This window comes from Podarcis melisellensis, assembly GCF_964234715.1.
Source record: "Podarcis melisellensis genome assembly, chromosome: 10".
Taxonomy (NCBI): domain Eukaryota; kingdom Metazoa; phylum Chordata; class Lepidosauria; order Squamata; family Lacertidae; genus Podarcis; species Podarcis melisellensis.
In genome coordinates this window covers 18,060,069-18,071,269 of record NC_138542.1, presented here as the reverse complement: position 1 = coordinate 18,071,269, position 11,201 = coordinate 18,060,069, and the positions used below count along the sequence as shown (strand labels likewise).

Genomic DNA, 11,201 nt, shown 5'->3' with positions numbered 1-11,201 from the left:
AGTGTGATCTCTTCCAGCTCTTCACAGATTATAGCATCCATCTCCAGCCAACAGCTTCTAGGGACACTGGGGCAATTGACCAGTGAACTTATTTCACCTATTGCCCTATACCAAGCATGTTTGTGCATACCATCCCAAGAATCCCACCTGATTCTACAGTCTCCCACATTACAGCTGCAATTTCCCTAGCACACAATATCTATCCCCTTCACTGCAGGGGGGGGGGGAATTCACACCAGGCATTTGAACGCAGCCCTCAAAATGGCAACGAAACAAGTCTCAACATTTGCAAAACATTCCTTTATTAATAGAAATAAATTATTTTGTATAAAAATTTGCATGCGTCAACCATTGCATTTATCATTAGCACAACGCAGGGCTTCAATTCAGTCAGCCATCTTCACAAGGAACAAACTTCATCTTCTTATACAAGTTGAACAAGTGTGGAACGGGAATGGAAATTCTCACAATCACAAAAAAGTACTTACAAGTAGAACATCAGACATGGTTTTTTTTTTTTATTTCAACAGCATTTTTTTTTCACAAGCTAACATTTTTTGTTTTCCTTTTGTGATTCACCTTCTTTCATGAGTAAACAGTTTGGACATTTGACACACAGTCATATAATATATTTCTGGGCGATTTCTCTCCCAACCCACCCGCCCCTCCTGCTTTGGGCTCAAGGTTAGTCGTTGTCCTTTTACAGTTTAGACTATGGTCTAGAGACATCTCAAAGGCTGAGTTCTCATGATGCTATAGTCAACGTTGTTCTTAAGTTCGCATCCTGCAAGTCTTCAGGTATGTTTGGTTTCCTCACTCAGTTTCCATGATTGCTGTAGCTGACATAAGTCGTCTTGCTGGAGGAAGCTGCGGGCAAAAACAAGCAAAGATCAGCCAAACAGAGAAAAGCCCTTCTTATGGATACGGAAAGAAGCTTAACAACCCTGTGAAATGTTTCGTGCTGGTGATGTGCCATGTCTTCAAAGAAACCGAACAGAATTAGGCATGGGCGTTAACCAGGGCTGCTGACAGACACAGCAGACAGGTTGTTCTTTTTGCTCAAGCTCAGGGATCACAAAGACATTCTGGTCTCAGCAAAGGGCATCACGCAAACCCATTTCAACACAGTACTTGAACCAAATACACCTAGCATTGTGGGGCATTCCCAACAGTGGTGTCAGGGCTGGTTACTGTGGTGGTGGAGTGGTGGGGCAGGGTGGTGGTGAAGTCAAGGATGTAGCAATGTGTGGCAGCCACATGGGTGGAGCCAAACCAGCACTCCTGCTAGTATCCTGACCACATTGCCTTGGTAAGTGGCAGTAGCACCCCATCAGGAAGATGGCAACACAGCACCCTGATGACCACTTCCACCTGAACAGATCTTCCAGAAGTGACCTGGTTCATCTCAGGAAGTTCCACCAGTAGGGAATCTATGGGGAGAGAGAGCCTCATTCTGCTTCCCTCCAGCCATACTCCGTGGAATGGCTTGAGAGCTATGGGATTTGACATTACTCCCAATTAGGGTTGGAGGAGAAATTTGATTCATTTGCCATTTAAATGCAAATCTTTCAAATTCACACTGTCCAAATGTAAGAACTGAAAAACGGCCATCTTTAAAAATTCGTACTTATCTGAGTTTTGTGCTGCAATTCTCCAGCCAAGGCTCACAAATATTTTATTATTTAATTTATTTCATAAAGTTTATATACTGTAAAAAAAAAAGCAAAACTCAAAGCGGTTTACAAAAAAAGTATGCATTAGGGAAAAGTGTACCCCAAAATGAATATTGTACATTGGTACCTCAGGTTACATACGCTTCAGGTTACAGACTCTGCTAACCCAGAAATAGTATCTCGAGTTAAGAACTTTCTTCAGGATGAGAACAGAAATCATGCTCCGGTGGCGCAGTGGCAGCGGGAGGCCCCATTAGCTAAAATGGTGCTTCAGGTTAAGAACAGTTTCAGGTTAAGAATGGACCTTCAGAACGAATTAAGTACTTAACCTGAGGTATCACTGTATACAAAAATGCATTATATTAGGGGAAATTGCGTGCAAAAATATGTAGTCAAAACAGCATATAAAAACGTATTTCATAGGAAAGAGTTGCACAAAGATGATGATTAATTTTGATGAAGATCAAATAGAGAAAAGCACACCACTGCAGAAATTTGGAGAATTGAATTCAAGATTGGAAAAATGAGAAACCGAGAGAACCAGAATGAATATCTCAGGGTACTCCCAGAAGCAGCCAGCAGGGAGCTTTGCAGAAAACGGTGCACAACTGCAATCAGTGCAGGACATTTTTAAATAGTTAAAAAGCAAGAAAAATTGGAAAGCACTTCGCCACATTATAAAGTATATGTGAGGTAAGCAGCAACCTTCTCCTGAAAATTATAGAGAAATTTCTCCATCTTGGGATTTTTCAGAAAACTTAGTTTAACTCCACTTACCCAATGAAGGAAATTTTCTGCACTGCTTGTGTTCAGTCTTTCCATTTAAAATGTTATTTAAAAAAAGATGTAACAAGTCCTCCTGAGCCTATGGCTTCTTAGGGTAGTAATGAGCCTAAATTAACAGTACTCCTAAGAATTTGTGTGTGATATCTGAAAAGTTGCTCACATTCTTGTCAATTTCATTTCGCGGTTTTAAAAGGGAGATGAAGAAAACACTGACTACCAGTGTACCCAGCTTTCCTCTTCTCTCTTTATTTCATGAACATCTTCTCAAGCATCATCCACAATTTACTATAATGAGCTTACTGCTTCTGTTTGGGGATTTGAAAGCCTCAGCAGCTGGTATCTTGGTTTTAAAGACTGTGGGCAATTCACAGTTGAAATACGAATCACACTTGGCAAGCATAGGTGACCAGAGATGGCTGTATATTTGGCACAATAAACTCGAGGAACTAACAGACTTTTAAAAGATCCGTTTAGTCCTTTGGAATAATATAAAGACAAATCAAAATGACATGCAGCTCTCTTGAATTGAAAGCAGGCATTTCAATAATCAGGCTGTCTCCCTAGCAAGTGGGTAATAGGGGTGGTAACGAAGTTTTACTCAAGAATAGACCCATGGAGCTAACTTAGTAATGTTCCTTAATTTGAGTGACTCTGCTTTGAGTAAAGATTAGTTGAATAGCACCCTACGATTGCAGTCAGTGAATTGAGAACTTTATATATTGTACAGGAGTGACTAACTTGTAGCCTGCCAGATTTCACTATACTACACCAGCCCTAGCTAACATGACCACAGGTTCGACTTTCATGGTATAATATAGCTCATCTACACTTAAAATACACAGGGTGTCTGTTAAAGATATAAGTTTAATATTCATAAAATGTAATGTTTGTATGCACTGATGTTTGAACAATTCATGTAAAGCTTTACATTTGCAAAGAGAATTTTGCATTAAGGAGGAGGTTTCACTCTGGCAAATGCAGCAGAAAAGGGTGGATATTTCAATTTCAGGTTAATTGATGACTTATCCTAGAAAACTGCTGTAAATAAGAGTGTATGAATGGAGTCCCCTGCTTAATCAGTCAGACACCACAGCAGGTCAGGCCAGATTTCTAACAGAATGAAACTACTACTAGAACACGTTAAACATGTTGGCCATTTTATACACAAGAAAATCACAGGCCCAGTTTGAAGCTAGGGCTCATTGGATGCAACCATAACTGTTAATTAGTTCTGCACCCTGCACCTTGCTATTTCACCTACTAACTGCTTGAAAACTCTAAGAAAAGAAAAGAAAACCTTAGCCTAACCTTTTTGGAGCATTTACCTGTTGTCACTGTTCCGACAATGATAACAATACTATGAAGAAAGCAAGGATCCTCATGAGTTTGGAATAATCCCAGCCTCACAAAGCAGTTTGGGGAGGGCGACATGAGAACCTTTGATCCCAGCCTTGTCCTCAAGGAGCTGGGATCGAAGGGTGCATGGGGTGCTCACAGGCCCTCCACAGGCCACTTTGCGAGGCTGGGATCTGATCAGAGTCCAGCCTCGCAAAACATCACAGGGCTGGTTCAGGGAGGGTGGTGTGAGCAGCGTCCCCCCTCCCAAGAAAAATGTGCCCGGGGCAATCACTATGGCAGCTCCCCCCCCCCATGCTACAACCACAGGCAGTGGAGCAACTGTTGGGCCCAAGTGGTCTTGTGGGCCCCAATGCTAACTGCTTCAGGGCTGATGAAAATTAAGAAGATAAGGAGTCCAGCTGGGTCAGACCCATTGAGTCCAGAACCCTGCTTCCTGTTATTGGATTCCCCCACAAGCAAGACATGAAGGCAACAGTACTCTCACAGTGTTGCTCCCTGATGGAACTTAAAAGGCCTCTTTAGCAAATAGTTAGCATGTGGGCTGGGAAGAGCAAGGGACCAGTTGAACAACTGATCCAGGGTTTAGAGCTAGATGAGTTTATATCATAATCATCACTGCTCAGGGAGAAACACTGAGTTTCAAAGCAATTTCAAAATGCACTACATTATAAAAATGCATTGTAAAAGTGCTGTTGTGCCCTTTAGGTCGCGAGAATCACGACAGAGTCAGGAACTGAACCTAGAAGTCTGCTTAAGCACACCTATGTGCAACTAAGCCCCAATGCTATCATACCCCATTGAGATCATATTCCACTATAGACATGTTCTCAACCTGACTGTTGAGTTTCATTCCCTCCACGGCACCACGCTTCCCCTCGCCCCGTCATCGCAAATGATGTCATTGCCGCACAATGCTGTGACTGCCACTGCAAAAGTAATTTGAGACCTGAGGGTCGCCAACTGTTAGCAAGAAGGAATATTTTCTAGATGGTATTCTGAGTACTATTACAGCTAGCTGGTTTCAAAGAGCAGCTTTCAAGAAACTCAGCGATAAGTGTGCTGGTGCCTCTAAAAAGTTTCCGCAAATTATTTTGGCAGCAGGGAGTAAAGTTAAGATGGTCTAATAGCTACAGGATGACTTTTGAAAAAAGCAAGCGCCAATTCTGAGTTGCCTGTCTTTCAGCCAAGACAGCTCAATTACACCATGAAGGGGGGGGGGGGACTCCCGAGAATGGGGATGTGTTGCCTTTTCTAATCTTCCTGCTTCTCAAGCAGTAAACAACGAGGATCAACACCCTGCAGGCAGGCACTGAAGATGAGCTTTAAAATCATATCAATGTTTTGGGGCTGAAGCCAAGATAAGACTACAGTAAAACACAAAAACACTTTGCTGCTCATCAAGCTACTGGATGGAATAGGTTTGCTTCCAGTTGTCACTCAGAAATCACATTTAGAGAGTGCTTATACTAGATTCAGCCACTCCCATCTAGCATGTAGATAGGTAACTCGCTCTCTGAGTGTTGGTCCTCATGAAACCAAAACAGCACCATTCACACACAACAGGAAGGCTTTTAGAAAACTTGGGGCAATCGTAAGGTTTGCAGAAACACTCATATAATTTTTTTAAATAAAAATAAAATAAACCCAAGCCTTTAAAAAAAAGCTTAATAAGGATGGAGCATATTCAGGGGGTGTTCAACACTGACAGGCGGTCTCTTTTCCTTTGTATTCATTCTGGGCCTCTGAGACATTTCTGAGAGAAACCGAGACATTTTTACCTTCCCATACTGGCATATGGAATCAAGAAAGCTTAATGATTAGCAAGCGCATTGTGATTAACTGATCAATATTGTTGGGTTTCCGATTGCCTTTTCTTTTAAAAAGCAAACTGCTTTGAGGGTGGCTCCCCCCACAAAATAAAACAGTGGCCATTATTTTGATGAATAATAATAATGAAGATAAAAATCCTTTGCCAAGCATTGCTAGTTCCCTTGTTTATCTTTGGTGTCTGTAATTCTTCCACAGCATCCAAATGTCTGGAAGGTACGGCTGCTTCCACCATAGTGTACACATCCTACATTTCTCCCTGCCATGCAGCCATTGAAGGAACAAGAGCAAACTTCAAGATCTGCTGTTGCCAACTCCATTCTCTCTTTAGCCATTGCTCCCCCCCCACCGGCAAAACGCAATGGTAAGCAGCAGCACTACCATATTTTGTGGTGGGAAGGAGGCAGGAGGGCTCTCAAACCCCATCAGAGCATCGTGCCTCCTTCCCCAGGCCCTGGAAGCGTTTGGCCAGCTTAGGAATGGGCTTTGGGAAGGTGGATTGAGGGCTCTCAGACCCTCTCCTTCCCCCAGCCTGGGATTTTTTCCCCCAGTTTAGGAAAAGGGGCGCAATGCTCTGACAGGATCCTAGAGCCCTGCTGCCTCCATCCATACAGGACCGCCTCTCCCGGTATGCCCCGCAGAGGACCTTAAGGTCCATAAATAGCAACACCCTAGATGTCCTGGGCCCTAAGGAAGTCCGATTAGCCTCAACCAGAGCCAGGGCCTTTTCAGCACTGGCTCCGGCCTGGTGGAATGCTCTGTCTTATGAGACCAGGGCCTTGCAGGATCTGATTTCTTTCTGCAGGGCATGTAAGACAGAGTTGTTCCCCCTGACCTTTGGCTTGGAATCAACTTGATCCCCTTCCCCTCTTTCCTTTTTCCTTTTTCCTTCTGTGATGGAACTCCTATTTGGGGACTTCCCTGGGTTTTTTTTTTCTGGCCCATATAGGACCAGTCTGGATAGTTGGCCTTGGTGAAGATTTGACGTTTTCATCCCCATCTGGGCTTCCACTGAAATGAGGCTGCATTTTAATGTTGCATTTTAATCTTGTTTTTAAGTTGCATTTTAATCAATTGTTTTTATACCTGGTGTTAGCCACCCTGAGCCCGGTCTTGGCTGGGGAGGGTGCGGTATAAATAAATTATTGTTGTTGTTGTTGTTGTTGTTATCATCCCAAAGCTGGACAGGTCAAAGCCTCTTCACCTGGGCGGCAGCTCCCCAGTAGGTGGGTGGATAAGGGAGCAGCAAGCAGCTAACCTGCTCTCACTGCCCAGTCTTAGTATCAGGCCACACCCCTCACCCTCCCTTGACTACAGGAACTATATCTTTTTTCTAGAAAAAAAAAGCACTGTCTTTATCTGGTATGTTTATGGCTCATTTAAAAGAAAGATCATAATAAACATTATAATTCATGCTTCATGCTTCCATATCTGAAATACCGAGGGCTGTTTACTTTGTTTCAAAGCATATCCTTTTCTCATATCAAATTATGAGTCATTGCTAAGCCTACAAAATCCAGAGAACCGGAATTTTCAGATTTTACCAATAGCCTTTTGTGATTTGGGGATCGACAACACTGAATAATTTTTTTGTTGCTCTGACATTTGTAAAAGCATGCTATCGGAAAGAAACCTTTTGCATTAAAAAATACTTTTTTTTTCCTTTTATTTTTCTCTCTTTTACCAAGCATGCAACAAAACGCAGACTTCAATGTGGTGAAGGCCAATTCATCTTTTGTATTTAGGCCTTTGACTTTGCCCAGATCTATTTTGCCTTTTTAGATAAGTATGCAGGCAAATAAATGTCATATAACATGCTATGACAACATGCTCCCATAGAGTGCAATGACTAACCTACTTGAAAGAGTTATTTCGAGATGTGCCACGATTCATGAACCAATTCCAGAAGGGGAAGACTCAGTTTTCTAATTGCATATTTTGCTAGTTGGTGATGAAATTTGCATATGAGTACTTAGAAAATGGGACGCGGGTGGCGCTGTGAGTTAAACCACAGAGCCTACGACTTTCCGATCAGAAGGTCGGCAGTTTGAATCCCCGTGATGGGGTGAGCTCCCGTTGCTCGGTCCCTGCTCCTGTCCACCTAGAAGTTCGAAAGCGCATCAAAGTGCAAGTAGATAAATAGGTACCGCTCCAGTGGGAAGGTAAACGGCATTTCTGTGCACTGCTCTGGTTTTCCAGAAGCTGCTTAGTCATGCTGGCCACATGACCCGGAGGCTGTATGCCGGCTCCCTTGGCCAATAAACCAAGATGAGTGCCGCAACCCCAGAGTCGGCCATGACTGGACCTAATGGTCAGGGGTCCCTTTACCCTTTACTTTACTTAGAAAATAGACAACAGATGAATTTACAGATAGTCCCTTACCAATTGTTAACTTGAAATGGTGTGTGAATGTGATCACTTGGGAAGTTGGTTTTCTGTGTTATCCTACCAAGCTTTTAGAATTCCTCTGCTTCTCAAGATTTTTTAATCAGTTGTGGAACTGATTAGTCAGTGCTAGCCTGAAGGGAAATGCCTTGCTCAGCTGTAGTTTCCAATAGGTAATGGGAAGTCTGACTGAACAGTGTCACCAGCTCCATGCTGAAAACACATGAGTAAGGCAACATTCTTCAGACTAGTGTGTAGCACCATCAAGAGGGTTGATCTTGCATCTTTGTGTAATAACAATGAATGCCTGAAGGAGCATCACTTAGAACAGTGATCTCCAATCTTTCTTCCTAACACACAACACTTACAAATTTATGAGGGTCTTGGTGGGAAACTTAATGATTTTTATGTCTATTGTAGCAACTGTAATGTTCCATGTATGATTTTTAATTATAGTTTTGTAGCTTCTTTTATACCGCATTATATTCTAATACAGGCTTCCTCAAAGTGTTTTTGGCCTACATCTCCCATGATCCCTAGCTAGCAGGACCAGTGGTCAGGGATGATAAGAACTGTAGTTTCAAAACATCTGGAGGGCTGAGGTTGAGGAAACCTGTTCTAATACAATATGAATTCCATAGAATATATAAGAAATAAAAGAAGTTATTAAAATACAATTAAAATGTGAATGCTTCATGTGATAGATGTGCCATCTCCCATCTTCAACCACAAATCTATAGACATACTGTGGACCACTTGAATGAAGCTTGTAGACCACTGGTGGTCTGAGGACCACAGCTGGGGAGCCCCTGACTTAAGGAATTCTTGTTGGTCTTCATAACTCACTAAGCCAGCATTTTTCTTGTCATAGAAAGAAAAAAACCAGCTACTTATTGCAACATGGTGAAACCAAGGTTGCACTTAAGATGGTGGATTGAGGGAGGGGAAGATGATGCTCAAATTTTAGAATTTTTAGAAGGTCATAAAGTGACATTACCCACACAGACTTGTAAAACATATATGTATGGATAACACCACCAATAAATGGAATATTGGAATTTGAAAAGCTCTAGAGGGCGTTTGCAATAGTGAAATAAGAAGCCCATCATCATGATATAATCAGATCAAGATTAAAGCTTTTTTTGAAGTGGAGTTTTTTTCCTAAAATGGTCATTTTTAATTTCTTTTGTTACAGATTTTTTTTAAAAGCACCTTAAAAAATGGGTACATGACTTTTGGCACACCTCTATGTTCATGCAGGTCAAGCCAAGAAAAAAATGTGGTTTATTAAACATTCCTGTGAACGTACATCTATTAGGAAGTGCTGCCACTCTTGACCATGGTTAAGTCTACGGATGACTTACTGTTGGTTTCAAGACTTTCACAAAGTTCAGTTTTGACCTCGCCATTTGGTCTGTCGTTTCCCTTTTGGATCAGCTTGCTTTGCATTGTGGCTGCTGTGACTACAGCTTTGAAACTCCTCTTCCTTTTCTGAACATTTTGCTCTGGATGAAAAATGATAATATAAACCTTGGGCATGTAGAGCATGCCTAGAGACACAGAAGCACTTAAACTCATGGATATTGTAAGTGTCGTTGTCTGGATGTACATCTAGAAAAGAGAAAACATGATACAATTAGTGCCAGTTGGGCTAACAGAGGAGACAGGGAAACACAGAATTGTTCATGGGAGAAGACACTCCAAAACAAAACCATACAGGCCTAATAAGGTTAGAAAGTAGCACTCAGGTGTTATAGTGCTGCAATTTCATGGCATTGCTCAGATATTCTGCTACTTTCAATAAAAGATATTCTGCAGCTGTTCAATAAAAAGGAATGCCTTTAGGAGTCAGAACAATTTAACCTCTTGCCAGAAGCTCAGCTCTTCCCTCGCAGGTCCTGGAAGGAGCCTTTAGAAAAGTCCCGTACGCTCAGAGACTTTGCACCTGTCCATTGGGAGAGATAGGAAGCCCAGAACACTTGTTCTTTAGATGTCCCTTTTATGAAGAGGCACGTAGTAAGATCATTGATCCCCTACTGGTGAGGCTCGCAGACCTCCAACAAAAGCAAAAATTTGACCTTTTCCTGTTAGGCAAAGATCAGAAGATGACCTGGATGGTTGCCAGATTCTGTGTACAGATCTGTAGGCACAGACCATCTCCCAACTCAAACTAGTCCGTTAAGAAAATCCCCAAACTCAGTTCCATGGGTGACTCTGGGTCAACTCCCTGCGATAGTTTATTGTTGTACATTGTTTTAATTGCCTGTTTTTCTTCTGTGTCTGTACCCCCAAGTGTGTTTTATGAGCTGGTCTCCGACCGTAATAAATTATTTTATTCTTAACCTCTCCTTCGGCATGGGGCTCAAACATTTGTCATGAATTATTGCATAAATCAGACAGTAGAACAAGATAGATGCAATAGTCTCAACTGGTCCTAAACCACAGCAACAATACCTCGCTGAATATGGGACCTTTGAGAACTGCAGATGACATAACGTTAAACCTTGCAAGAGAAGAAGCTCTATGTTGGAGAGGATTGTGTAGGTGATGTGAGTATGGAGTGGCCAAACAAAAGTAGGATCCCTAACCTCAGTTGGGAGCAAGATTTGTTGGCTGTGCTACTGAGATTTCGAAATTCAATCTCTAGAAATCTGCGCTTCATTGTCCGGAATGCTTACAACAATGGGAGCATATGTAACGAGTCCAAAGATAGGCCAATGGTTTTAATTACATCTCAATGCAAGGTAACCATTGGGATTCCAATGAAAAATTAGGGAAGAGGGATCGGACTTGAAATGGAGACGTAGCCGCAATTTTTATAGTAGTGACGCATGGAAAACATTAAGGTTGAAAATACTCATTGTGTGTTGCCTCATATTGGAAACTTGTGACGTCACACCTTTAATTGACTATATTAGAGTTAGTATGGCATGGTTGTTAGATTGCTAGAATGACTTGGACCAGGGAAATCAAATTCCCACTCAGCTATAACTGGGCCAGTTATTATTTTTCAGCATAATCAACCTCACATTTCTGTTGTGTCCGTAAAACAGGGAGCGGGGAAAACCATGTATGCCACCTTTAGCTGTAATTTTGGACACCTCTCTCTAAGTGCAGAGGGGAAAACATCATCAGGGCTACCTCATGTATGTGGGTAAACACTAAGACTGT

General features: G+C 42.1%; 1 protein-coding gene across 4 annotated transcripts in view; it reads right to left on the bottom strand.

Annotated features, from left to right (window-relative positions):
- Positions 1–671: 671 nt before the first annotated feature.
- Positions 672–11,201, bottom strand: part of GRM8 (glutamate metabotropic receptor 8) — a 540,291-nt gene continuing 529,761 nt past the window's right edge. For 3 of the 4 annotated variants that reach the window (XM_081928839.1, XM_081928842.1, XM_081928840.1), the window contains 2 exons: positions 9,340–9,641; positions 672–867 (listed from right to left, as the gene is read on the bottom strand). In XM_081928839.1, the coding sequence (XP_081784965.1) occupies positions 9,345–9,641 (297 nt within the window). In that variant the 3' untranslated portion in view covers positions 672–867; positions 9,340–9,344. The remainder of the gene's footprint in view (positions 868–9,339; positions 9,642–11,201) is intronic. The other variant, XM_081928841.1, reaches the window with a different exon arrangement.